The sequence below is a fragment of the Branchiostoma belcheri genome, unplaced genomic scaffold, assembly GCF_001625305.1.
Source record: "Branchiostoma belcheri isolate BF01 breed outbred unplaced genomic scaffold, Haploidv18h27 scaffold7, whole genome shotgun sequence".
Lineage (NCBI taxonomy): Eukaryota > Metazoa > Chordata > Leptocardii > Amphioxiformes > Branchiostomatidae > Branchiostoma > Branchiostoma belcheri.
This window is the reverse complement of record NW_017804353.1, coordinates 2,274,242-2,300,361: the sequence shown is the minus strand read 5'-3', so window position 1 is coordinate 2,300,361 and position 26,120 is coordinate 2,274,242. Positions and strand designations below refer to the sequence as shown.

General features: G+C 41.4%; 5 protein-coding genes across 5 annotated transcripts in view; 3 read left to right on the top strand and 2 right to left on the bottom strand.

Annotated features, from left to right (window-relative positions):
- Window positions 1–115: 115 nt before the first annotated feature.
- Window positions 116–2,373, top strand: LOC109484680 (peptidyl-prolyl cis-trans isomerase-like 3). The gene is made up of 6 exons (XM_019788028.1): window positions 116–215; window positions 442–516; window positions 709–761; window positions 1,140–1,248; window positions 1,472–1,590; window positions 2,013–2,373. Exons 1-6 carry the CDS (start codon window positions 213–215, stop codon window positions 2,137–2,139), a joined length of 486 nt encoding a protein of 161 aa, XP_019643587.1. The 5' UTR covers window positions 116–212; the 3' UTR covers window positions 2,140–2,373.
- A 1,479-nt stretch (window positions 2,374–3,852) lies between these two features.
- On the bottom strand, window positions 3,853–11,944 carry LOC109484658 (guanine nucleotide-binding protein-like 1). The gene is made up of 14 exons (XM_019788006.1): window positions 11,766–11,944; window positions 11,124–11,289; window positions 10,654–10,744; window positions 10,395–10,440; window positions 9,967–10,118; window positions 9,590–9,661; window positions 8,828–9,038; window positions 8,309–8,404; window positions 7,706–7,876; window positions 7,447–7,499; window positions 6,946–7,071; window positions 5,164–5,338; window positions 4,615–4,755; window positions 3,853–4,163 (listed from the first exon to the last, which is right to left on the bottom strand). Exons 1-14 carry the CDS (start codon window positions 11,851–11,853, stop codon window positions 3,943–3,945), a joined length of 1,809 nt encoding a protein of 602 aa, XP_019643565.1. The 5' UTR covers window positions 11,854–11,944; the 3' UTR covers window positions 3,853–3,942.
- Window positions 11,945–12,047: 103 nt separating this feature from the next.
- LOC109484620 (UPF0184 protein) lies at window positions 12,048–14,093 on the top strand. The gene is made up of 2 exons (XM_019787966.1): window positions 12,048–12,189; window positions 12,799–14,093. The coding sequence occupies exons 1-2, from the start codon at window positions 12,120–12,122 to the stop codon at window positions 13,008–13,010; spliced, it is 282 nt and encodes a 93-aa protein (XP_019643525.1). The 5' UTR covers window positions 12,048–12,119; the 3' UTR covers window positions 13,011–14,093.
- Window positions 14,094–14,633: 540 nt separating this feature from the next.
- On the top strand, window positions 14,634–24,246 carry LOC109484637 (nose resistant to fluoxetine protein 6-like). The gene is made up of 15 exons (XM_019787983.1): window positions 14,634–15,239; window positions 15,780–15,940; window positions 16,520–16,601; window positions 17,002–17,101; window positions 17,423–17,634; window positions 18,023–18,190; window positions 18,608–18,701; window positions 19,045–19,146; window positions 19,473–19,638; window positions 19,976–20,055; window positions 20,967–21,077; window positions 21,495–21,618; window positions 22,297–22,486; window positions 22,829–22,974; window positions 23,194–24,246. Exons 1-15 carry the CDS (start codon window positions 14,912–14,914, stop codon window positions 23,308–23,310), a joined length of 2,181 nt encoding a protein of 726 aa, XP_019643542.1. The 5' UTR covers window positions 14,634–14,911; the 3' UTR covers window positions 23,311–24,246.
- An 857-nt stretch (window positions 24,247–25,103) lies between these two features.
- LOC109484332 (C-type lectin domain family 4 member M-like) overlaps window positions 25,104–26,120 on the bottom strand; it is a 3,242-nt gene continuing 2,225 nt past the window's right edge. The window contains exons 5-6 of the mRNA XM_019787587.1: window positions 25,736–25,805; window positions 25,104–25,498 (exon numbers count right to left, since the gene is read on the bottom strand). Of these exons, the coding sequence (XP_019643146.1) occupies window positions 25,104–25,498; window positions 25,736–25,805 (465 nt within the window). The remainder of the gene's footprint in view (window positions 25,499–25,735; window positions 25,806–26,120) is intronic.

Here is a 26,120-nt window from a genome sequence, read left to right as displayed (position 1 = left end):
TCTTTAAAACTTTCTACAGAATATTTTCTGTCCATTGAGGTACTCTAAAGCTGTCGAAACATCGCTAAAGTCACCCATTTCTAAAATCTCGCGGTTGACCTGGAGCGAGAGTTGGCGGCGAGACTTGAGACGAGACTGGCAGAGTGCGGAAGTCGCGGGAAGATTTGAGACCAGCTGCTTTTGGGAGGGTTTTTATCCGGTTTTGGGACTCAATGGTAAAATTTCATCATCTAAAGAGAGAAATTAGATAACCATTGTTGTATAGGTGTATAGAAATGTTGCAAGAACTTTTGTGGGAGTAATTTAATCATATATGTTTGAGTTCGAAAGAGATGGGGGAGGGGGGCAAAGAACGTCTGCTGTGTGCATGTGTATTTCACAAAACGCAAGAATCAGGTGGGATTTTAAGGGAAACTGTACTCCTGTTGTTTTCTCTTCCAGGCTGTAACGCTGCACACAGATGTGGGCGACATCAAGATAGAACTGTTCTGCGAGCAGAGCCCGAAAGCGTGTGAGGTAAGTCATAATTTAAAAAAAAAAAACTTTTTTGTAAAAATGATGCTTCAAGTTCAACCTCATCTACACCTTCATAAACAATAAATTGTGAAATGTATGAAAGGACGTACGTAAATTACAAATCTATAATTATTGTGTGGGTGTGATAGTGACACATCCATTTATTAATCTTCCCTTTCACTGTTTCTTCAGAATTTCTTGGCTCTTGCTGCAAGTGACTACTACAAAGGCACTGTTTTTCACAGGTGGGTAATTACAATAGAGAACAGATTACATGAATGTGTATTAGATTTTCTTTTACACAACCAGTACTTCTCTCACGTTGCTGACGTTTCAATGTCTGTCAGACCTCCCTCAGAGCTTCCGACTGGAGTTCTGCTTCTCGCAGCTATTTGTAGCCAATGTAACCACTGTAGGTGGTGCATTTACCAACGTGATTAAACTATTTTTGGAAGATGAATGTGTATTGTGTATAGCCAGTGTGTAACACACTATCTTTGCAGGTATGTAGCTATAGCAGTGGTTGGCTTGATGTTTTTAAGCCTGTACGGTAAAACTGTTTGCTTGTGTCAAGCTTAAATATGACAATACATGTACATGTATTAACCTTCCTCTCCCTCCAGGAACATCAAAGGGTTCATGGTACAAACGGGAGATCCCACTGGGACAGGGAAGGGGGGGTCCAGCATCTGGGGAGGCAAGTTTGAAGATGAAATCAACGACACATTAAAGGTAAACAACACGAATGTTGAAAACAAACATTGGAAACTTCGAGTCTTGAACTGTCTACTGTCACATTCAAAGTATCTGTTGTTTATCTTCTTGTCCATATGTTATATTATAGCCTTCCATTTCTTGTATATGTAATACATGTAAAAACAATTTCGACATTTTCCCAGGAATGTTCTCCGAGACTGAGTTTGTTTTTGTTTGTTTGTTTGTTTTCCTTCTACAGCACAACGTCCGCGGGGTGGTTTCCATGGCAAACAGCGGGCCCAACACCAACGGTTCTCAGTTCTTCATCACGTACGCCAAACAGCCGCATCTCGACATGAAGTACACCATCTTTGGAAAGTAAGGATTCATAATAATTATGACTATGTACAGTAACAATCAGAGCTTCAGTTCACTTTCTGAAGTTTATGTTTATGATGAACTCCTCAATAGTATTAGATCTTCCCAGACAAGTTGCATCTTCCTTGACAGAATAGTACTATACACTTACAGGACTGGTGCACAACTGAAAATGTACAGTGAGGCAAACTACACAGCATCAACAAGTGTTTGTAGTTCCAATGCTCTCCCTCCCAATAGAAGATGTACCTAAGCCGAGCTAAGGGATATATCAGGAAGAGGAAAGATTGATTGCATAATACTAGTGTGTGTATAAAGAAATTACAATGTAATGTGCCAATATATGTCTGGTTTCAGGTCTCAAAGCAATAAGCTTTTTTTCTTGTGCTTTATTGTAAATATCCCCCCTTTCTCTTCCCCAGGGTCATAGACGGTCTGGACACATTAGATGAGCTGGAGAAACTTCCGGTGGAGGAGAGAACCTACAGACCACTGTCTGATGTCAGAGTATCTGACATCACCATTCATGCCAACCCCTTCGCTGACTAGTGGAACAGTCCAGAATATCCAATATCATCATTTATGACAACCCCTTCTGTCCAGTCAATACCCTTTAGCCCCAACTTTGTATTTTTGTGCCCCAGGAATCGAAAGGCAAAGATGTTACCAACAGAATATATACATTAATTTTCCACCTGTGCAACTGTGTTGGTCCAGTTTTTAAATTGGGTTATTTCTTTTGACAGAATTCAATTATTAACTCTCAACAGTATTCCGTGTAGGTACATGTACATGTATGTCATTATTTTTGTACCAGTATAGGGTACAATGTTATGTAGAGTTAGGTCTTAATATAATAAAGAAACAGAAGGACTTGAAGACAACAGTCATCAATATGCAAAGTAAAGTTTATTCCATGCCAGATATGACATAACAAAGGTTTACAAAATGTAGATCATGCTCTTTCCTCTTGAGCACAGCAATGCATGTTTCACTGTCATATTTGTGCATGTATTCTTGTTGACACCATCAAACTGAGTTTCAACTCATACCTAGACCATATTCTCTTCAAATTTAACATAACGTACAAAATTTTACTGAGATCATTTGCTTTTTGAAAGCAAATATCGGTCTCCAATGATTGAATATGAAATTAAAAATCAACTTGCCGATAATTCACAAACTAGGAATGATTGTAGAGTGAATTTAGCAGCAATTTTGCTCTAGCAACATCTGAAAATAGATTTTTACCGTTCCATGCCTTTACAATAAATCTTCGTCACTCACACATGCTTGCTTCTGTTATACTTTGTACTTGCTTTCCAGTAACAGTAAAAATATCTTTCTTGTCCATGTTATATTATAGTTACATATGGCCATTAGCTGTATATGTTGCCTCCCTTAGTATTTGTACTTAAATATTAATATTTCTAGCCTCCATCAGCACAGTTCTTCCTAATGTTTAGACTCCCAACAAGAATTCCTTATTACGCATCTCTTACTAGTTTCTATTGCTTCATTAATTGTAACTAACCATGTAACAATATTGCTTTAATTACTAGTACTGTCTTTAGTTATTACATATCTCTGACCTATAAATACTAACTTGAATGTATAGATGTTATAACTTTTAGTACTTTGTGACCTAAGCACTGAATATATAGCTCTCAGTATGGGTACTACAAGTGAGGGTTACAGTCCTTTTGGGTATTTTCTGCTGCCATTTTATAGCTTTTTTTTGTCATATTCTTTTTATTGACTTGACTCCACTTCACTTTTAGCAGATTTCACTGTTAGCAACTTTGTGTTGTAGAAAAGTGAGACACCCACCCGGTCCCCTATTGCACATTTCTACATGTCCTTAATAATAGTACAGGCACACATGCAATATTAACATTAGTCATCATCAGCAAGCAGATCAAACAGGTTGCCCATGGCGACCGCCTCCTCCTGCTCTTTCTTCCTCCAGCCTTTGGTTGGTTCCTTCCCTCTGTTCTCACAGCTGGAGTTCTCCATATGTTCTGATCCATGCACTTGTCTACATCTTAAACTTTAATCATCATCAGTTAGCAGATCGAACTGGTTGCTTGTGGCAATTGTCTCCTGCTTTTTGTCCCTTCTCCATCTTCCCTCTGTCTTCCTCACATCTTGAATCCTAAAGTTACATGTTCTTACACAAGCACTACATGTAAACCTCAATCATCTTCAGCTAGCAGGTCAAATGGGTTGCTCGTGCCAACCGTCTCCGGAGAAGACTTCTCCTTCCTCTATCTTGCTCCTTCCTATCCGTGGTTGGTTCCTTTCCTAAATGTCCTCCCCAGAGATGGAGTCCTCCACATGTTCATGTTAACATTAATCATCATCAGCTAGCAGATCAAACGGGTTGCTCATGGCAACCGCCTCCTCTGGTGACTCCTCCTCCTGCCCCCTCCTGCCTGTGGTTGGTTCCTTCCCTCCCTCCTCCTCCTCAGAGCTGGAGAAGTCTGATCCTGAGTCCTCCTCCATGACTCGTCCCCTGCTGCTGTCCTGTAGCGCTGCGATGACACTGGTCTCAGGGTGGGACTCCCAGTCTCCTGAACAAAACAGACACGGTTGCATAGACATTGTCAAAACCATGTGCATGTGTACAATGTACATTTTTGTACATGTACATGTATAAGCCTACTTAGCCTAATACAGATAAATGGTGACAGAACTTGAGAATGCAGCTAATACAGTAATAGCCTGTATAGCAAAAACCATTTGTTCTCAGTCATTGATGAAAGATGTAGCGGGTGCTATCTGAAACATCTGCCATTCCTCAGAGAACTTATCTGGTTGCTGAATTTATTTCATATTCATCCACACATGAAATATATCTGTCAAGATATTATAAGTGTTAAGGGTTGGCCATAGCATTTCACACACTAGTAGCTTCCAAGTGTTTGGGACTATAGCTTACTTCCGTAAATAATTTCATCAGGTTGGTAAATGAATGAATAGCAAAGTTCTTTGATCACAACCATTTAGTTTTCACGAACATACTTTTGTGTTTTGTGTATCCCGGTGGTCTCATACACAGACATATTCGCCCCTCCAGGGCCATACGCAGGATGCTATTGGCTGCTCGGTACACGTCTGTTCGCGCTGTCTTTGCTGTATAGAAACCTCGCTTCGCAGCCCAGGCTGAGAAGAATGGAGGAAATATCAAGACCTATTAGGAATGGGAAGGTGTTGCTATCCAGCTAAAATAACAAGTGAAAAATAGAAAGGTAACATTTGCAAAGCAAATGTATAATGTTTACCTTCGCATATGGTCTGCTCTATTAATCCAACACATTCATAATATATATTGTGGCAGGATTTAGAGTCTCTAAATCCCTAAATCTAAAATTGCAACATGATGTAACCCAACACCAGTTACCATGGTCACAGCCATCTGGTTCAGGTCAATGACCTTTTGTGTTTGGAGAAGAGGAAACTGAGCAAAAACAATATGTTTTCCTTCGGTAAACATAATGATCTTGAACCAGGTCCACCATAACAATTGCTTAATGCATGCTTTAGGTAGAAGATACAAAATCAACTCCCCACCATCACATATGTCCCAGGCACACCACTGCTCCTGTGCTGCCCCCTGCGGCTGGGTCGGGTCGTTGTCAGGATGACGGAGGTTCAGCAGGCGGACCACGGGCACCCTGGCCCCCAGGTATCCCACCGACGTGTACGGCTCCTGCAGCTGGGGCAGCGGGTAGGTGCCGGACAGCACCTGAACGGAGAGGGGAGATCTTAGGTCAATAATCTGACTTTCACACGGTTAAGTATGGTGTGCCCCAAGGGTCAATTTTAGGACCACTACTTTTCATTATTTATGTAAATGATATGCCAAATTGTATTCAAAGTTGTAGCATTTCAATGTATGCCGATGATACGGTCATTTATGTCAGCAGCAAGGATGTTGAGACCATTGAGACCGTCCTACAGGAAGATCTCGAAAGGCTGTCTCAATGGTTTGCTGTGAACTCTCTGTCTGTGAATGGGGGTAAATGTAAGTGCATGTTGCTGGGTACAGACAAAAGACTGAAAAACAGCAACAACCCCAGCTTGGTTATTAATGCTCAACCTGTAACCATGTGTAACATATATAAGTTTGGCATATACATTGACAATAATCTGAACTGGAAAGGGCATGTTAAACACGTACTGGGTAAGCTAAGACGATCCCTAAGTATCATGAAGCACGTCAGTCCCTTCATATCCACATTAGCACTACGTACTTTGTACAACAGTATTTTTCTACCATATGTAACCTACACAAGTACTGTTTGGGACACTGCACCATTGCAAGAGCTACAGAAACTTCAACGGATGCAGAACAGGGCTGGGAGGCTGCTGCTGGGAGCCCCGCACAGAACGCCGTCGGCTGAAGTACGGACTCGACTGGGATGGAAGGACATCAAATCCATACACAGAGACCAGAAATCCCTGCTAACTTATAAAAGCCTTAATAACTGTTTGCCAGCCTACATGAGAGAACTATTTACATACTGTAGTGATAGGGCAGTAAGAACCACGCGGCAAAGTGTATCTGACCTTTTGTATGTGCCAAGGGTTCGTCGGGAAGTGTACAGAAGATCAATTTCCTACTCAGGATCGGTACTGTGGAATAACTTGTCAACTGAGTTAAGAACGGCTTCGTCAGTTGCAGCGTTTAAAAACCGGCTGCGTCAAGTCACAAGTTAGAAATTAGAATGACTAAATTTGTGAAGTGAATTTTGGATGCTTGAAACTGATGAGTCATACGAACAGAGATAGTGTTTGATTATTGTATAACGTTACTGTGTATATATTTATATTGTAATTATACGCCGAATTGTAACTGAACTGAAGAATATGCAAAGACCCCTGACCTACCTCCCCTTGACCTCTTGAAAAATGGCTTAGGCCGAAGAGTTTGTACTGCTACGAAATTGTACTGTACATTTTCAAGGTTAAATAAAGGTTAGAAAAAAAAAAAAAACTTAAGCCCAGTTGTATAGTGTTAGTCGAAGAGTTCTTAATTTAAAGCTGTCTATTTGAAGAGGTACACAAGCAACACACTCCGCCCTTTAGTACCTAACCTGTATCCTATGACCTATAACTTCTGATCTGCAACTGTCTAAGAGAGATAAGAAGGTGAGCCACACAGCCACATACCTGACCTGACCTGTAATCTATACATCTGAACTTTGAACTATGACCTTTACTCCCTGATCTGTAGCTGCTTGTCTGTGAGTGAGGGGAAGATGAGTCCTGGTGAGTCACACAGCTGCCTGACCCCTAACCCATGATTTGTATCCTCTGAACTGACTCATGACCTATACCCCCTGACCTGACCTGTAGCTGCTTGTCTGTGAGTGAGGGGAAGATGAGTCCAGGTGAGTCACACAGCCGTACAGTCGGGGTGAGGAAGATGGTCTGGAAGTGCTTGGTGTGGCCGGGTGTGCGGGAAGTGCTCACCACCTGGGGGAAGGGGATCAGATGTAACATTTGTGATCCATAAAATGGCCTGGCCACATATGTATCTTGATGTTAATATGAATGATATAGCCTGTGTGTCAGCCTTTTCGGCTTTCATCGCTCCCCACGATCCGCTTTGGCCAGTAGTGGATCGTGGGGAGCGTACAAAAGCTAAAAAGGCTGACACACAGGCTATGAATGATATTCACACATGCTCTGATTCTAGTTTGTTTCATAAAAAAACACTACTTGGACGTGACTTTGACATGGCAATGACACATGTGTATGTAGCACTGCTTGAACACATTTAATTCTCCTGCCAAAAATTTTACTCCTTATTTACAGTCTTCCACTCAAGAGCAGGTTGAAGTTCCTTACCTTTGACCCCACCAGTCCATTCATCAGGGAGGACTTGCCCACATTGGGGTGTCCTGGAGGGGTGAAGGGTTAGACATTATTTTTGTTTAAAAATACTGAACATCCAAGATAACAAATTGTGAGAGCTAGCTGTTGGACAGTATGTTCCAGCTTTCTTCTAACTGCAGTTTGCAGAAGAAAAAAAAATCATGCAAAGAAACTAAAGTTAAAAGCGAATTCATGAAGAGGTAACGTCACAACAGCAATGACAGGAGCTAACCCACACATCCTATAGTCAGGACCCCGTCCCGGAACTGCATGTAGGGGGCGCTGCTGTCCTGTTCAGACTCTGCCGGCGGGTTCGGCACGCTCGTGTCCCTGTCCTTGTCATCGTCTGTCTCCCCGTCAGCTTCTGCCGCCGCAATCTTCTCCCCCCAACTCTGCAAATCAACTGGGGATGGAAAAGCACACCACTATTTAAATTTACCTTCACAGAAGGAAAACGTGTTGTTTTGCTTTTTTTCTTCTTCTCCAAACAAAAAAGGTCAATGACCTAGACCATGTGGCTGTTACCATGCATGGAAAATGGTGATATAGCGGACACCCTTATGTAGCAAGGTGTAGGACAGAGTAGGAGGGGCTGGTCATCATAATACATTATGAATGTTTTTGAGTAAGAATAAATAGTTTATTGAGCTAAACAGTTAACTGTCACCATGTAAAGGTAAACATTATGCATTTGTGTACAGCAAATTGGATGGCACCAATGCTATAAATTTATGGTATGAGTTTATAAAATCAAAGGCTATCCATACGGCCATACAGTAGTAAGAGCCCTTGGCAAGTGTGATAGCAGAATAATAAAAAACAGGAGACCTCTGACCTCTCCCATTGCAGACTTTCTCACAAGCCTCCAGCAGCTCTTGAGGTCCGACTGCCTTCATGCCGCTGCCTGGACGCCGACGCTTCTTCTGTAGCACTGAGGAGCAGCCAAGAAAGCGTTAGGATTACAAACTCCAAAACACTTTCAAAGGTAATATCAAAACATGTTGTATTGATAACAAACAGTGGCCAAGTTTACGACTAATCTACAAACAAGATGAATGGCTTTTTTGTAGACTATTTCTACATCATTTTGACATCTTTTAGGAGTATTTATTTCCTTTTTACCAGTCTTAATTATATCATTCTCCCACAGTCTGGATACTCTGCTTCCATAAACAAATAGAGACAAGTTTTAGGGTAATCTACAAACAAGATCTGAGTAGATTTTATTCTTTACTACATCAATTTTTCTCTTCTTTCAAGGAGCCTTTCTTTCCTTTATTTGCCAATCTTTCACAGTCTTACTGCTCTGCTAATGTCTAGAGTTATATTCAGAGTCTTAAAGGATCATCCAGACCTGTTCCTGGGTCCTTCTCTTCCTCGGTGTGCTCCTTGGGGAAGGAGGTGAAACAAACGACCTCCACCTGCGGGAACTTGACCTTGAAGTAGCTGCGCCACGCCACGACTAAGGCAGGGGGCGCGAGGTCGATCTTGTTCAGCACCAGGACTATAGACTTGCCCAGCTCTGAGGTAACATAGTCATACAGAGCTGGGGAGAAGTGCAGAACCTGAAACAGAACAATGGTTGCTTAGAAACAATAATCCCATGGTAACAGAACTGCAACACACGCACAGACACCTACAGATACTCTTTTTTTCCCCATACTATTCTGCAGTGGAAATTCAGTCCTTTCCTGACCTGGTAGTTATGGCTCCCAATGTTGAGTCATTCCGGGCCAGGCTGGCGGCCTGCCTGCCTTAGCCTGGGCCTCCTCTCCCCCCCTTAACGGCACTCCTCACGGGGTTATTTGGGGGTAACCAAGAAGAAGAAGAAGCAAAAGGCCTGGGGCAGTGGCCACTACTTGGTCAATTTTCTTCAGCACTAGGACTAGAATCTTACTTTCACAAGTGTAGAACCTGATACAGAACAGTTGCTAGCCATTATACAGTGTAGACTCTTCATGACTGTACTGCACAACAATTAAAAAACATGATTGTACAGAAATGTGTAGAACCTTCGACAGTTGCAGCCTGGAAGCAGTTGCTCGGTAACACAGTGTTATACCCTACAAAACAACAACAGTTGCTTGGGAACATACTAGTATCTAGGAGAACTTACTGGATGTCTGATGTCTGTGATGAGTAAAATGATGTCTGAAATCTCCAGAACTCTCCAGAGCTGCCTCCATGTCTGCAGAGGACAGAAGAGAGGAAAGAAATGAAAATAGTTTTTTTTTTCATCATTGATCAGACCTGAAAGTACAGTGGGACTTGGTTTACAAGCTACAGTTAAGTCAAATGTGTAGACTATTCTAGATTTTGAAAGAGGTGATCACTACATTGTATGACATAGAATATGCAAACTGCCGAAGGAAGCTATTAAGTAGCTATATTTCACAAACTGTGATGTATTTGTTGTATTTTGCCAAAGGGCAGTTACAGATACTGTAAAAATACACTTATATTTTTTTCATAATTAAAAAAATCTGCTCTGACCTCTAGGTTGTGCTCAAAGTAGCTGAGTGTGTCCACAGGGTAGGTGTGGTAGATTTTCTCCAGGTAAGACAGGAAGTAGGTCTCCTCCTTCCGTTCCAGGTGGGCCTTGGACTCTCTGTAGGTCCAGTGGGGACGCTTGGGCATGTCCAGGACTGGACAGGCCATAGGAATAAACAGGGTTAGGGCTGTATACTTGCTTTTGGTTGAACTCCATTTGCAAATTTTTCTCCCTAAATTCTACTATTTTTAGCCAGCATTGTTGGTATTGAAAACAGAGATGGGTGCCGCCCTATGTGACATTTAACGCGAGAAGGTTCTTTAACCTTATTAAACTTATTGTTGGTATGGTGGAGACTATACAAGTAGTACAGGGGCTGGTCTCTCATATCTAAATTTTATTAACCACAGTGTATCAAGAAAGCACTTACCTGAACCTGGCTGGTAGATGTCTTCTATTGCAACTTCTAAATCTGCCTACAAGTGCAAACAAAAGAGGAAACATGTACTAAGTGATACTAGTAATGGGAAATGATAGTGTCAGGAACAATGGGGATTTCCGGATATTTTGTTTAAACACAATTAAGCTCTCAACAAAGCACAGTTAAGGTATAAGTATAAAAGAGTTTTTACATAAGAAACATATCTGTAGTATCTACACTGAAATGAAATGACATGGAGGTCACTGACCTCTGACACTTGACTGATGACCTTTTCGCGGGCTATTTTCTTCCTTCTCTCGATCTCAGCCCGTGACTCCTTCATGAAGTGCAGGCGATACCTGATGGAAGAAAACTGATCATATTTGTCATATCTGGGCAAATTTTCTCATTCTCTTTAAATGATGACATGTTACCATGGTAACAGACATCTGTTCCAGGTCATTGAAATCTGTTTGGAGATGAAGAAGAGAGAAGAAACTGAGCAAAAATACTAGGTTAGTTCTCCTTTACTTCCCACGATCATGATAATGATCACTCTGGCATACTCATTTTCTCCTTAGTGAAAGAAGAAAGTCGTGTAAGGTGCCTTTAGGGCTAAAAATTGGCTACATGGCAGGATTCGAACCCGGGACCTCTTGGTTCTGAGCCGAATGCTAGATGCCATTACGCCACACAACCCCTTCTAAAATGGTAAACATAATAAACAAGCCCACCCACCTGTTTGGGTCATATCCCTTCTCTCCAGGTCTCTTGAAGACTGGCTGTTCATTTATCCTCCTCACGTTGACCTTCTCATCACCTGGCACACCTGTGACCTCTGACTCCTGACCCTCGTCATCATCACTGTAGGTCAGGTTCTGACCTTTCACCCCTTCATTTCTGTCTGTAGGACACAGCACAGGAAAAATATTTTTTGTACATTGATCTGTGCAAGGACATTATATAGGCATCTGATCATGAATAACATTCTTCCACAAAATGTACCACAAAAGGTATATGGTCTTAGTTGAAGAGAGTAGACTTGCAATGCAATGCAAAATCCCTTAGAAAGGAGTACACCCTCTTCCCCTATTAAAATGATATACATAATTTTATCACTACTTAGGCATCCCAGGGCAATTTGAGGAGACAAAATAATCAATAATTTGACATCTGACATTTTATAACTTCGTGCTTCATGTATCACATGACACTGGATTGCAAACAAAAATGTACCAACGTTCTGCTACATTAACAGCACAGAAAGGACACAGATTTAATGAAAATATTTCACAGTCTTCATACAGTAAAGTTGACACGCCCCCTCCTCTTCCATATTGGTACAAGTCCGAACACAAACACGCACATAAACGCACCCACCTTTCTTCCGTTCTCTCTTGTCCCGTAGCTGCTTTTTCTTCTGTTTGGCACTGAAGGGCTTCTTCCTACCTTGCTGACTCCTCGGCATCGCTGAAAACTCACACAAACGTCTGCTCACGGCGGGAAAACCTGCAACTTTCTGCCGAGTTCTGGAAATGTCGCCCGAGCCGCAGCCATTGTTATCTTGACCTTTCAACTTTGACACCTCCCTTTGCCCGAAGGTGCATCCTGGGAAGTGTGAAACAGTCGTCAATCGGCCAATCACATGACGTGTTACAAAGACTTTCGGGGAAGACCCTGGTTCGGTTTGGAGGTCAGCTGAGGTTCTTGTCTGTAGATTTTTCATTCCGGAGAATGATCTACATGGCGAACGTTAACGGATACGTGGACCTACTGGAAGGCATTCCTGACGAGACGAAAGAGGGTGGGTGGCGGTCTAAATTTTTCGTTTGGTCGACTCTACTACATAGCATCTCGTGATTTCGAGCATAATCCAAGCAGATGTTTGGAGATAGGGGAGGGCTCGAAACCAAGCCAGACCCTTTCTTCGGCGAAGGATCTCTTGTCGGGGAAATAAACGGGTTTAACTGATTCATAAAATTGAACGATCAGCCCTTCCAACTTCTGCCTAAACTTGATTATGTAAGGCTAAAGCATAGGGGATGTGCGTGTGTGTGTGTTTGTGTGTGTGTGCGTGCGTGCGTGTGTCTGTGTGTGTGTCTGTACATGTGTGTGTGTGTGTGTGTCAGTGTGCATGTGGTTGCATTCGAGCGTGAGGGTGCATATGTGACTTCACTATATACAATTATTTCTCTGTATGTTTGTGCGTGTGTCTGTGTGTCAGTGTCCATGCATTTGTGCACAGGGGTGCATACACATGTATGTACTCCAAGTATATGAAACTAACACAGTAATGACAAATTACTTTATGTTTTCAACCCATCCCCCCAGCCTTCCTATATCATATATCGTGTATGTGATAGATGTTCATGTTGTAGTTATCTTTGGTCACCAGCTGTGTTTTCTGTTGTAGAAATGGTGGAGCTGAACAACACGCTGGACCAGCTGGACTCCTGCCTGGATGCCCTGGAGGAGCAAAACGACTCTCTGAACGCCAAGTTACGGGATCTGCTCCAGTCCAGTCAGCAGGCACGGCAGGAGCTACAGGCAGAGAGGCAGTCTCTGCAGGCACAGTCGGACACAGAACCAGGCACGTCAACAAAACAGGATCAGAAAAAACAGTAGTGAACTTATAGTATGTGCAAGAAGCTTTAAATCCTTGCTATGTGTAATTATAAGTGGTCTGCAGTCAGCATTTAAATGTACTACATTTAGTAGGGGTACAGAAAGTAGTCCGAAGAGGTACAAGTTACGGGACCTGCTCCAGTCCAGCCAGCAGGCCCGACAGGAGCTACAGGCAGAGAGGCAGTCCCTGCAGGCACAGTCCAGCACAGAACCAGGCACAACTTCACAACAGGAACAGAAGAAACAGTAGCTAGCTATGTGACAATGTGCAATTATATTGTAGCTATCTAACATCCAAGTGGTTTACAGTTAGTGTATTGATTTAAGTGTACAGAAACCGACCAAGTTACGGGACCTGCTCCAGTCCAGTCTGCAGGCTCGACAGGAGCTTCAGGCAGAGAGGCAGTCTCTACAGGCCTCTAGTCCAAAGAGGTACAACGCATAGGACATGAGTCTCAGAACCAAGCACAACATCAAAACAGGAACAGAAAAAGCAGTAGCTAGCTATGTGTAGTTAGTTGTTGAATGTACTAGTATCTGTACAGAACGTAGGGAAATGGAGGTCCAAAAAGATGTACTGGTCTCAGAACCAAGCACAACATCAAACCAGGGACAGACAGAAGAGGCAGTAGCTAACTATGTGATTTCAATATATGTACAACAGTACAAGTAGATGTACAGAAAGTAGCGAAATGGACATGTACAATAATCCAAAGAGATACAGCTCATAGGACACGAGTCTCAGAACCAAGTACAACATAAAGCTAGGAAAAATGCATCACAAGATTCTCATAGCTGTACTTGAAGTCTTTATATATCCATTAGGATAAAAATAGATCTCTAGGAAGGCCAGTTGGCTTTTGTGCAATACTTATACTGTATATGTGTGTATCACATATTACTGATGAAGACATGTTTAATATTAGCGATATGTAACATTATAAGGAAGGTATCCTCCTGATTGTAAACAAGCAGGCTAAATATTCTCCTTGTAATGAATGGAAGAATGAATGCCAGGACCAATAGCCAAATACTTTATGTGCAATGACATGTAGTAAGTTAGGGGTGCATCATCAATTTCACTAGGACAAATTTGTAATGTAAATCTGTGTAGAATAGCAGAAAGTTCAAAAAGGAATTTCAGCTAACTTATGAAATTCTGTCAATTTCAATGCTATGTTCCATGTTCTTTCACTGTAGAAATAAAATGGAAAACTAAGATACTTGAGACTTGATAGTTTATTGGGATATCCATTAGTTGTCTATTTCTTATTCCATTGGTTTGGAAGTGATGGTACAATATGCTTAATTCTTTTTTCTTAAAAAAAAACATTAAGTTTCCTCAATCATGCCCATAATGATAGTGTGTGAATTTGTGAAACCTGATATGATGATCATGTGATGTCAGGTCTACAGGTGAGCATGACTCATCATCTTGGGGTGGGGTGTACCATTAATGTCGAGGGGGTGGAAAGATGTTGCAGTTAGTTACACATGAGTAACTGACGTTGTTTCATAATAAACCTTTCTACATGCACGATTTCATGAGAATATTAACTTCTTATCTTGTCGGGAAATTCAATGGTAACATATCTACCACCCTGCCCCTCCCCGAGCAAAATGGAACAACCCACACTTTGAGGTCATGTCTAAATGCAGTAGCATTCATCTGCAGTCTTCGAAGAAGTTCGGCAATGCAGTGACGTGTAGAAAGGTCTTAAGCCCTTTGCAAGGACTAGGAAGTTCAACTTCTTCGCTCACAATAGCTTGGACAAACCCTGGACTTGGCAGCACCAGAATTTAGCTCTGCGTCGTCTGTTTGAAAACTGTGACCTATAGAACGCTGCCCTCAATCTTTGACATCTATAACTTATCGATAAGAAACAAATATTTTGGCAGCGATGTTTGACATCAGAGGAGCGATCTTTGCCCTCTTGCTCGTGTCAGGGGAAGCTCTATCAGACGATGTTTGGTTCCAGCAGCAGGATTTTGCGGGAGCGTTACGAATTCTCGACGAAACTCGCAGGTTGGAGCCCCAGAAATCCGCCGAAGCCTTGCGGGTGTGGAAAGATGCGACTTGGAAGGCGGCGGTGGCTGCCTACGACGCCGCAAAGGCGAGATCTGATGAAGACATGGCCGTGCCGTCTCACAACGTGTCGGAAGCCTGTAGGAACGCGACGTTCCGGTACCAGGAGGACCTCCTACATGGGAAGATGTACGCCTTACAAAGTGAGCCCCCCTCCCACCCTTAATTTCACTCACATCTATCAATAGTTTTATAGCAAAGTTTACGTACGACACAAGTGTAGCAACTATGAATTTCTAGTCATGATTATTTGTAGGATTTAATTTTACGTAGGCAAATTTCGTTGAAAATAGTCGTGGGAATTGGTCTTGACAAATAAGAAACTTTTCACACCAGGGGGTCTGTCCTAGACATAACATTAACAGGTGTTATTGAGACTAGACGAGAACAGGTGTACTTGGGGGGGTGGATGATATCTTGGATGTCTTGTTGTAGAGTCCTCAATGTTTCCAAATACATATCACCATTTGAAGAGAATCTCAGCACACATTAAACTTAAGGCCATTTTGGTGTGATCAGCTTTGTATGTGACAGATGATTCGGATTGACTGATCAAATTTTTTGCAGTCATATACATGTATAAATTCATTTCTACCCTTTCTTCTGTAACCCCCATTCTTTGCTGTCTTCCAACTGTTAATATCTTACTCTGTTTCTTTAAAAAAACTTTTATACATTTTCAGTGTTTGATGCAGCCGGAAAGTTGCCGAGTGGGTTTTTTGAGGGGAACCTGAACTGGTGGGGCCTGTACAGCCAGTGTACAAACATCACAGCCAAGGGTTACGGAGAAAACATCAACTTTGATGCCAAATACTGGACTGCAACCATTGGACCAGTGATTGCGGTATGCTGCTTTTTTTTATCAAATCATAATAATAACATTTGTGTAGAAAAGTTAACATTCTATAATAAGTGCTTTTGCACATGCTGGCAAGTAAAGTTATAATTATGTTCCATGACACCCATCAAGGTAAATTTGTGTGTGTTTCTAGGGGGTTACTTTGAATGTTCTTCCCCTGTATTTTCATTCTTGTAACTTTAACATTCAAAGAATCCTTCCTAATTGGACTCTTCTACATATACTGAATGCTAGCTGATTTATTATGTAACACTTGCAAGTATTTAGGTCCTTAACAATTATGAATCTTATCAGAATAATGATATATTACATCAAGACATTACAGTCAAACTTGCCCAAGAAGATCACCCAGTGAACCAATAAAATGTGGAGCATGGTAACAGGTGGTTTCTATAGACAGGATTCTTAATGCTTGTGCCAATGGAAAATAATGATGTAAGACCACATTGGCCAATGGTCCATATGTAGAGGTAGTGACTTGTGCAGGTTTGACTGTATTTACAAAGACTCCAGTCTTGTGATTTACACATTGATTGTTGAATCTATGCAATGGTGTCCTTCCAGAAGCCACTGCTGTACCTGCGAGTTGGAGTTTGTGTCCCTGACACCTGCAGCAGGAATGATGTGATTGAATGGTTAGATGGCAGTAAGTCATGTTACACTGTGATCAGTGTCTGATTCTGCATGATTCTAGTACATAATGATTATTGAATGATGTGTGATAGTGTTAGCAGTTACTTTGATGATTTTATCTTGAAAGTTCATCTGTTGGGAGAAGTCATTATGATTATGAAGCAAGTTTAAACTGTAATTTTCAACACAAGAAATTGGATGTACCCAAATTTTCGACTGTACAACTCCAGTCTCTGTCTTTGCTTTTAATTCCTCAACAGAGTTTGGAGTAAGTACAGTCCAATTTCTGTGTTAGAAATTACAGTTTAAACTTGCTTCATAATGATATGATGATAATTAGAACCTCACACAAGCTCAGGCATTTACGTCATGCATGTCTGAAAAATTTATAAGTTCCCTTTTTTACCCGTCAGGTATCCTGATGAGGCTGTTGTTACGAGAGGGAATCACAGTGGTGGACGCAAAAAGTCTGACAGTTTGGACAACTCTACCCAGGACTACACTAGCTGTCATGTGAGTAGGGAAGGATATGTGTAAGAGTTTGAGTGCAAATATATACGTTGTATGTATACAGTTGGTCAGAGCAAGGACAGAAGACAAAGAAGGCATCAAACACACAATCCTACAAGTTCTCGATATGTGCACAGACAAACTCACTCACAACCAGAAACACATGTACATGCGTTACACAAACATACATACATACATACACACATACAAACATGCACACAAAAACACATATTATTACACACACACAAACACACATAAACATACATTTGTACACATACACACACACATTTTTTCAAGCTCAAATTCCCAAACCTGTATTTCCAGATGTATTGTGAGCATCGTTGTGGCACTAATGATCGCTGGAACACTCTACGACGTCTTCAAGCCCAACCACATCTCTCGGCCAATATGGAAGGTCCATCAGCCAATCAGCAACGAGTATACAAATGGAGCAGTCACCGAGACAACTCCACTCATCAACGATACCTCAGTGACAAGACAAGCTGAGAAGGTGATAGTGCCTTCTGCTCAGGAAAGTGAGTACAAAACGTAGTCTCAACTGTTTCTTGAAGTATGACATTGTGCTTTCTTGGTTCTCTTTCTTGGAGGGCAAGATGAAATTAAACATAGAGCTGGGAGGAAAATGTTGCATCTGGGTGTATTCACTCCCCAAAACTTTGCACCTAAAGGCATAAGCCTGTCTTCAAGTTCTTCCTCATTTTGCCACAACTTGTAAAATTAACAAGAGTTGGGCATGTAAATTTTTTATCTGTCTGCAAGCTTTGATTTTAGATAAAGATTAATTGATTAATTGACTAAGTCTTTTGTTTATTTGTTATTTGACAAGGCCGGTGTGTAAGCTCCTCTTGGCCTTCTCTATCCAAACCACACATAAGTGATTTTGTTTGTTTATTTATTTAACAGGGCCATTGTGTAAGCTCCTCCTGGCCTTCTCCGTCCGAACCAACACCCGGAAGCTGCTGTCTACGCGGGAGTCTCCCGACAGCCTGGGGTGTCTGCACGGGATCCGCTTCCTCAGCATGACCTGGGTCATCCTGGGACACACCTTCGGGTTCGTGATAGACTATCTAGGTGAGGCACTTTTGTCAAAGGTTCCATCAGGTTGGAAAGAAACTATAAGATTTAGGTTCTTGTTTCAACAAGCAGTGTGATTTCACTGAATCAGGTGTGAAGACCCACATACAGGTTGTTGAATTAAAAATCATCTTATATGGGTGAGCTACTACATAGTCCCTTGACCTGGTTTGGTCATTCGTTGTCAGTGGAGGGGAGGTGACAAGTATGTATGACAAGTTAATTATAGAGTATAAACTATAGACAATGCTTAATGCATGCACATGTAAGGCCTTAGTGGTAAATATAGAGTTAAAGTGCAGGTATTTTTTTTCCATCAGCCAAATATGAAACAGCAACTTCAGAATTTAGATTGACTTGGCTATAGTTTGATCTATTAGACTGATGGTCCTTTTTTTTTTTTTCTTTCTGCAGACAACCCACTTTTTGGTCTGAATATCATGAAACGTTTCAGCTTTGAGCCAATTCTGAATGGGTTCCTCTCAGTGGACTCCTTCTTTTTCCTAAGGTAAGAACTGAACTAGGTTTACCTTGTCCTCTTGTCCAGACTTCAAAGTCTGTCTTGTTTCTTAAGAAAGCATTTTATTTTGTTTGAGCCTTTGTTTATTCATATTGGTCATCATTTGGCCACTTTTCAGTGAGGTCATGAGGAAAAAAGCCTATGTATTAGTATCAGTTACATTTGCGTGCAACTTGCTTTGTCCTTGGTGCTGATTTGCCCTTATTTACTCCAGTTGTTCTTTTCCCCAGAACAGCAGATTTTCTCCAACCCTGTAATATCTGTCCTTCTTTGCACCTGTATGATAAATACAGAAATAGCTTTCTCTAAACTGTATTTCCATTTCCTACAGTGGAGTCCTGATGGCCTATCTGATGCTGCTGCAGCTGGATAAGTACAGAAGGGAGGGTCGCAGGTTCCCCTACTGGCTGCTGTATGTGCACCGATACTGGAGGTGAGAAAAGAAAGAGGGAGAGATAGATAGATGGAAAGAGGGAAGGGGAGAAAATTATAAGAATAACATGTGTAAGTCTGGTTCAATGAATCTTGCTGTTCTGGTTCTACAGTTGAACTGCCTTACCTAGAGTTTAGATCAAGAATTCCTGCCACAAAAGTGATCTTGATCCAGTTTTAGCTCACTGAAGAACCATACTTCTACTGATTGTGACAGAGAAGACAGATGCTATGTAGTATTTACATGCATGTTCATTGCACAGCAGACTCTCCTTACCATGAAGACCCTTGCGTTAATATGTCGTTGCTTCTCCCCTTCCCCTGCAGACTGACTCCAGTCTATGCGTTTGTGTTGATGCTGTGGGTGTGGGTTTACCCTTACATCATGACCGGTCCTGCCGCCACCACCGCCGCCGATCCCGGCTGTCTCAAAAACTGGTGGTACAACTTTCTCTACATCAACAACTTCTTAGACATGGTCACAGGAAAAGAGGTATGCAAGAAACCAATTTGTTTTTCCTTGCATGTAAATATTAGTAGAGACCATGATTGCAGAACTGTGAGTGGGAGTGTAGTTGTTTCCCTCAATAACTTTCAATTGATGTTTAATGTCATCATTCTGGAAATATGATCCCTGTGTCTTGACTATTTCTGAAAGATGCTTGAAGAGGACATTGTTGCAGTCTCTACCAGGCTCATTTTGGTGATGTAGGTTGTGCCCTATGATGATGAAAGGGGAGCCCTTGCAATTTATTTCATATATTTTCAAAGTTTTGCAGTCTCAAATTGTGTATTCAAAAGAGTCTGCAAATTTACCATTCCTGTTCCAGTGCATGGGCTGGACCTGGTACCTGGCTAATGATATGCAGTTCTTTGTCATCAGTGTACCAATCATCTGGATCACATTCAGGTAGGCTACTGTTTAAGTGTATCTGTACAAACACTCACTCTCACTCACTCACTCACTCACTCACTCACTCACTCACGCACACACACACACACACACTCACTCACTCACTCTCTCACTCACTCACTCACCTGACTCACTCACTCACTCACTCACTCTCTCACTCACTCACTCACTCACTCACCTGACTCACTCACTCACGCACTCACTCACGCACACACACACACTCACTCACTCACTCACTCACTCTCTCACTCACTCACTCACGCACTCACTCACCTGACTCACTCACCTGACTCACGCACACACACACACTCACTCACTCACTCACTCACTCACTCACTCACTCACGCACTCACTCACGCACACACACACACTCACTCACTCACTCACTCACTCACTCACTCACTCACGCACACACACACACTCACTCACTCACTCTCTCACTCACTCACTCACCTGACTCACTCACCTGACTCACTCACTCACTCACTCTCTCTCACTCACTCACTCACTCACTCACTCACTCACTCACTCACTCACTCACTCACTCACTCACTCACTCACTCACTCACTCACTCACTCACTCCATCAAGCCTGCTTGGAATCTTCCTGTATCTATAACTCTCTGTCACCCATCTCTGCAGACAGCTGACTTAGGTTCATACCACTGTCAGATTTAAGCTGTTAAGTCATGAGCAGTCTTCCACAACTTCTGTTTCCATGATTTGGGTTCCACAGTCTCCTTTGTGATAATACTTTTGTACACTCAGGAACATCACAAATTTAAACTATGGACACTACAGATTTGGTATAACAGTGGCAGCTAGACTTTGTTTGATTTGGTATATTTAGCAATCAAGCAATCAATTAATCAATCTGATTATCACAATCCTGTTTTCTTGCTCTCCCAGGTATTTCCTGGTGGGAATGATCACCCAGGTTGTTCTGCTGCTGGCCAGTTTTGGAGCGACAATCGGCCTGGCCATACACTACAACCTGCAACCCACCATGTCATCAGCTGGGTAAGTCTAAACTTCTAATCATCATTTCTTTTTACAGCATCTTTGGCAAACATAGTGCTGAACCTAGTCTTACACAGAAAAGCAATAATAGGTAAGCTTACAGAAGCTATCAAACTTGAGAGTTCATTTAAACAATAGCCATGATAGTGGCAGTAGAAGTGAGAAACAAAAAGGCAACATTTTATCTGCAAGAAATAAGGGAGTCCAGATTAAAAGCCAGATGGTAGCTAGCCAGTGGCCACACAAAGTCTCCATTGATTACAGTCCAAACGTTGTGTAATAGTTTGATAAGTTGAAGTACATAATGGTACTGCCAAAATTTTACTAGTGCCACATCAGTGCCAGCCATTTTCACTTCATCTATACATGTACGTAATAAATTTTGATAATCAATGCTTTTCTATTTGTAAATTCCAGACAAAACCCTGATGCGATGAACCTGTACTACCAGAAGCCGTACTGTAGGATCGGACCGTACCTGGTGGGAACCATGCTGGGCTATCTGCTCTACAGAACCAGGGGGCAGGTCCGCATGCACAAGGTAGTGCAATTCTGGATGGCACCAATTCAATTTGCTGGCTCTTCGATTTGATTAGGGCCATACTGAAGTGATTAATCAACATAAAAGTAGAGTCTTAGGGTAAAATTGAATAGATGAACAATAAATGAAAAATTGACAATAAAAATAATTTTTCACAGAAAGTAATGTTTTTATACTGTGGAGCCTGCATGGGTATTGTGTACAGACTGTCATCTAAACAGCCATCCATTTTTCTAACTGTGCACCTGACTAGAGTGATTGACAAAAGCAATGTTTACTTATGAAAGTACATTAATTTGTATTGCCACAGGCAGTAGCATTGCTAGGCTGGCTGGCAGCTACAGGAATTGGCATGGGTGTTGTGTAACCATCTTACTCGAGGTGGTTCTAAGTCGACCTGTGGCCGTCCTGTATCTGACTAAAGTCAAACAATCACAGTAATCAAAATGAGAATACTTAACTTGTTATTTTGTTTGCACATTTTACAGGCAGTAGCATTGCTAGGCTGGCTGGCAGCTACGGGGATTGGCATGGGTGTTGTGTATGGACTGTACAACCATCTTACTCAGGGGGTGGTTCTGAGTCGACCTGTGGCCATTCTGTACCTGACCAAAGTAAACAATCACAGTAATCAAAATGAGAATACTTAACGTGTTATTTTGTTTGTACATTTTACAGGCAGTAGCATTGTTAGGCTGGCTGGCAGCTACAGGAATCTGCATGGGTGTTGTGTATGGACTGTACAACCATCTTACTCAGGGGGTGGTTCTGAGTCGACCTGTGGCCATCCTGTACCTGACTGTACACCGGACTGCCTGGGGAGTGGGGCTGGCCTGGGTCGTGTTTGCCTGCGTCAATGGCTACGGAGGTACAAGGCTTTTTTAAGGGAATTTTTGTCCATGCATTATTGTGTAGTGCACCTCATGTTTGAACATACAATGTAATTTTGTTATGTTCAGGGAAGTACCTCAATTCACTTTCAATCGAAAACTTTCAATTGAATTACTTTATTATTATAATTATTATTTATTGTTACAGTTGTGTAATACACTCATCGTCTATCATAATTTTGAAATGTGAAGCAAAGTAGCTCAAAGGGAAACCCTTTTACAATATTTGTAATGTAAGCATTTTCTTACAATTTTGTACAATTTGACCTGGGCTTCATATGATTTTTTTTAAAAGAATGATTTGACTACTTGTTCCCCAGGTATAATCAACACCATCCTGTCGTGGAAAGCTTGGATCCCCCTCAGCCGCCTGACGTACTGCGCCTACCTGGTACATCCCATGGTCATTTTCATTGTCTACCAGGACCAGATGGAGGCCAATATACACTACTCTGACATCCTGCTGGTCAGTAAACATAGCCTGAAAGCTTGATTGTTATTTACTATTAGCCTACAGAAAACTGCATTTCTATTAACAACCCCCAATTCATACATCTCGCAAAAATGTGTGGACTGCTAAGTCCTTGACAAAGACTGCGAGTTGAACAGTCAAACATTTTGGTAAGTCAGGCATACTGTTTCATAGGCATGTGATTCGTTAATGTTTTTTTCTGTCATTTTACAGGCGTACTATTTTGTGGGGCATGTGGTGTTCTCCTACGCCGTGGCTTACATCGTCAGCATGATGGCAGAAGCTCCCATGAGGCACCTGGAGAAACTGGTGCTGAAACAAGACACCTGAGATCATAGGCTACTCTAGAGGTAGAAATGAATGAATGAATGGATGAAGGATTGAATAAATGAAAGGAGTAATGGTATAGGGATTGAAAGATTTTACAAATGAATGAATGGTTGAAAGGGACACTTTTAATGAAGCAGTATATGACACTAAATAGTGGAAATTTAGTTTCAATGAGTGGATGGCTATGGATGGATGGATGGATGGAAGGATGGATAGATGGATGGATGAGTGAATGGATGGAAGGATGGATAGATGGATGGATGGAAGGATGGATGGATCACTTATCACGAATAGTTAAAGTTAGAATATCTGTTACATTATATGTGCACTACTAGCTATTGAAAAAGCATTCATTGACTCAATCTGATTGACATTCCTTCAACTTTGTGTAAAATATACCAAATGTTGTAAGTTACATTGCATTAAGTTAAATCTTTTAACATAGTTTTGGAGTTGTATATATGGCTTTCATTAGTCTCATATGTTTAGACTTTTAGCTGTGTGCTGAAGCTGTTTAAGGTGTGCTGCTATATCCAAGACCAAATTACTGCTGTGCTAGTTTGCTTTATTCTATATTAAGAATATTTTTAATAAGAAACTAAGCTTTATTCAGCTTCTCACTGTTTGTAAAGAATTAAAGATTTTTTCTTGCAATAATTAATGTTTAAGATAATGTAAATGACATATAAAGCTTTATCTTTTTCTGCAACTTTTACAAAGAGTTATATTTGATTTTTAAATAACCTCTGATGATAGTGTATTGCAGATACAAAAAATCTTTATCTTAGGTTAATGTTAACATTTCCATAGAAGATAAAATGCTTTGCAAGTACTTTAATTTTACATAGAAAATGTGTGTATATACTTGGTACTCTGAAGCATTTTGAAAGGGTTTAAGATATAGTCGCTACAATTAAAGTGAATCATTTGTTTTTATGAATGCGTTTTAATGTTTTAAAGCAGTGACTTACCATAAGACCGGCAGCCAATTCTATTCCTTGGTTTTTGGATGCAAATATCTCAAGCTCTCCTGTATCTGTTTGCCTTGACACACTTAACACTATGTTTTTCTTGTTCCCAATATACAACTCATTTTCTCTTCAGACAAGAATATGGAACAAAGATTATTCATCAGTGTATTTATTTATTCCAGCACACTCCAACACATAATGTGTCATATTATGGCACCGCCACTTCAGGAATGGCACTTATTTGCAAAGGAGCAGCGTCGATTCAACTTACTTTGTAAAGAACCTACCAGAAAATTAAAATTAACATCCTAATGTTACATAACGCCCCTTTAAGCTGACTCACGCAGTGCCTATGCGTACAATAAACATGCCTCAGCTTAGTTAGAGTGTTCACTTGGCAGTTTCTACATGTAAGGACTGCCAACATCTAACGTTGAGTCGTCCTCACACCTGGCTGTCGCGGAAACCAGGTTTCACGACTGTAGCCGGAGCCGCTTCCCAAACATGGCCGCACGGTTACTGGCCTGGAGCTGAAGCTAAAGGTAAAATGAATTAGAAGTTTTGATTAGCAAAGGGCTGCTTTTTAGTGATTTCTCAATTCCTGTCTTCTTGTATGATTTCAGAATGTGAAATAGCATTCTCATCTAATTTGTCATTTCTTAAATGTTGGATAATTTTACTTACACTAACAATGTAGTGTCGAATACTAAATATTGATGTCAGTAGTATTAAGTACTTTTTAGTACTTTTGCAAACATTAATGTTTGTATACTTATTGCTGTTGTCAACTCGACATGTCTGCATTATTTCTGAAGCACAACATCACCTTGTGAAATGATACAAACCTGATGTCAGGACTTGGCAGATGAACAGTCCCCTCTGCTCACAATCCGCGGTATACCACTGCTTGCTCGTGGGCCTGTACCAGGCGCAAGACTTTCTTTCACCGTGTGCCCACCGGTTGTAGCCGGTCCCGAGAGCGGTGCCGTCTATCCACTCCCACTTGCCTTCCTGTCGGTGTAAGCCAAACCAATAGCTGTACTTGCTTGCTGGATCCACCAGGGAGGTGAGGAGGTCGTTGATACCGGCGTCGCGGGGCATGGCGAGGGTGCCACCGACAAACCGACAGGTCTCGGCCGATACGGAGAATGACCGAGGCAGGTGGAATGCCATGTAGCAGACTTCGCGATAGTTCTGGTAACCGTCTGGGCAGGTCTCTGCATAACACGGTAATATCTGCTCTTGAAAGATATACTACTTAGACTGTAGTCCATGTAAATTCTCATACGTGTATTGTTTTTGTCTTTTACGTGATCCACTTAACGTTTAAAACGAATCGCAACCTAATGCTTCAGTTTTAAAGTAGTTTTAATCAACGTTTAATTTAAAGAAAACTTCAAGTTGTTTTCAAAAATCACTTAAAAAATCATATTATGAAATACATGTCTTCCTACCTAGGAGGCGGATCGAAGCACGCTCTTTCTCCGGTTTCTCTTGTTCATTCTTCATGTTGTCCTCCAGCTCCTCCAGATGTTGCAGTATCTTCTCTTTCTCCAGCTCTGACTTGGTCGGTTTTGCGACGTTGTTCACATCTTTCTCATTTTCCTCCAGCCGTCCCGGCACTTCCTTTGTCACTGCCTGTAAATCAATCGTCCTGCTTTACAATTATGGTTCGAGATCGGAGATGGATATTTCTTTGTAAGATCTGCGTTACTTAATTGACTGCGATAAGTCAGTCACCACACCAGCGGTAATATGTTATTTGGTGACTTGGGATTGACTGTGAAACTTGCTAACCCTTTTTCTAACCCTCCAAGTTGCGTAACTGCGTTTGTCTAT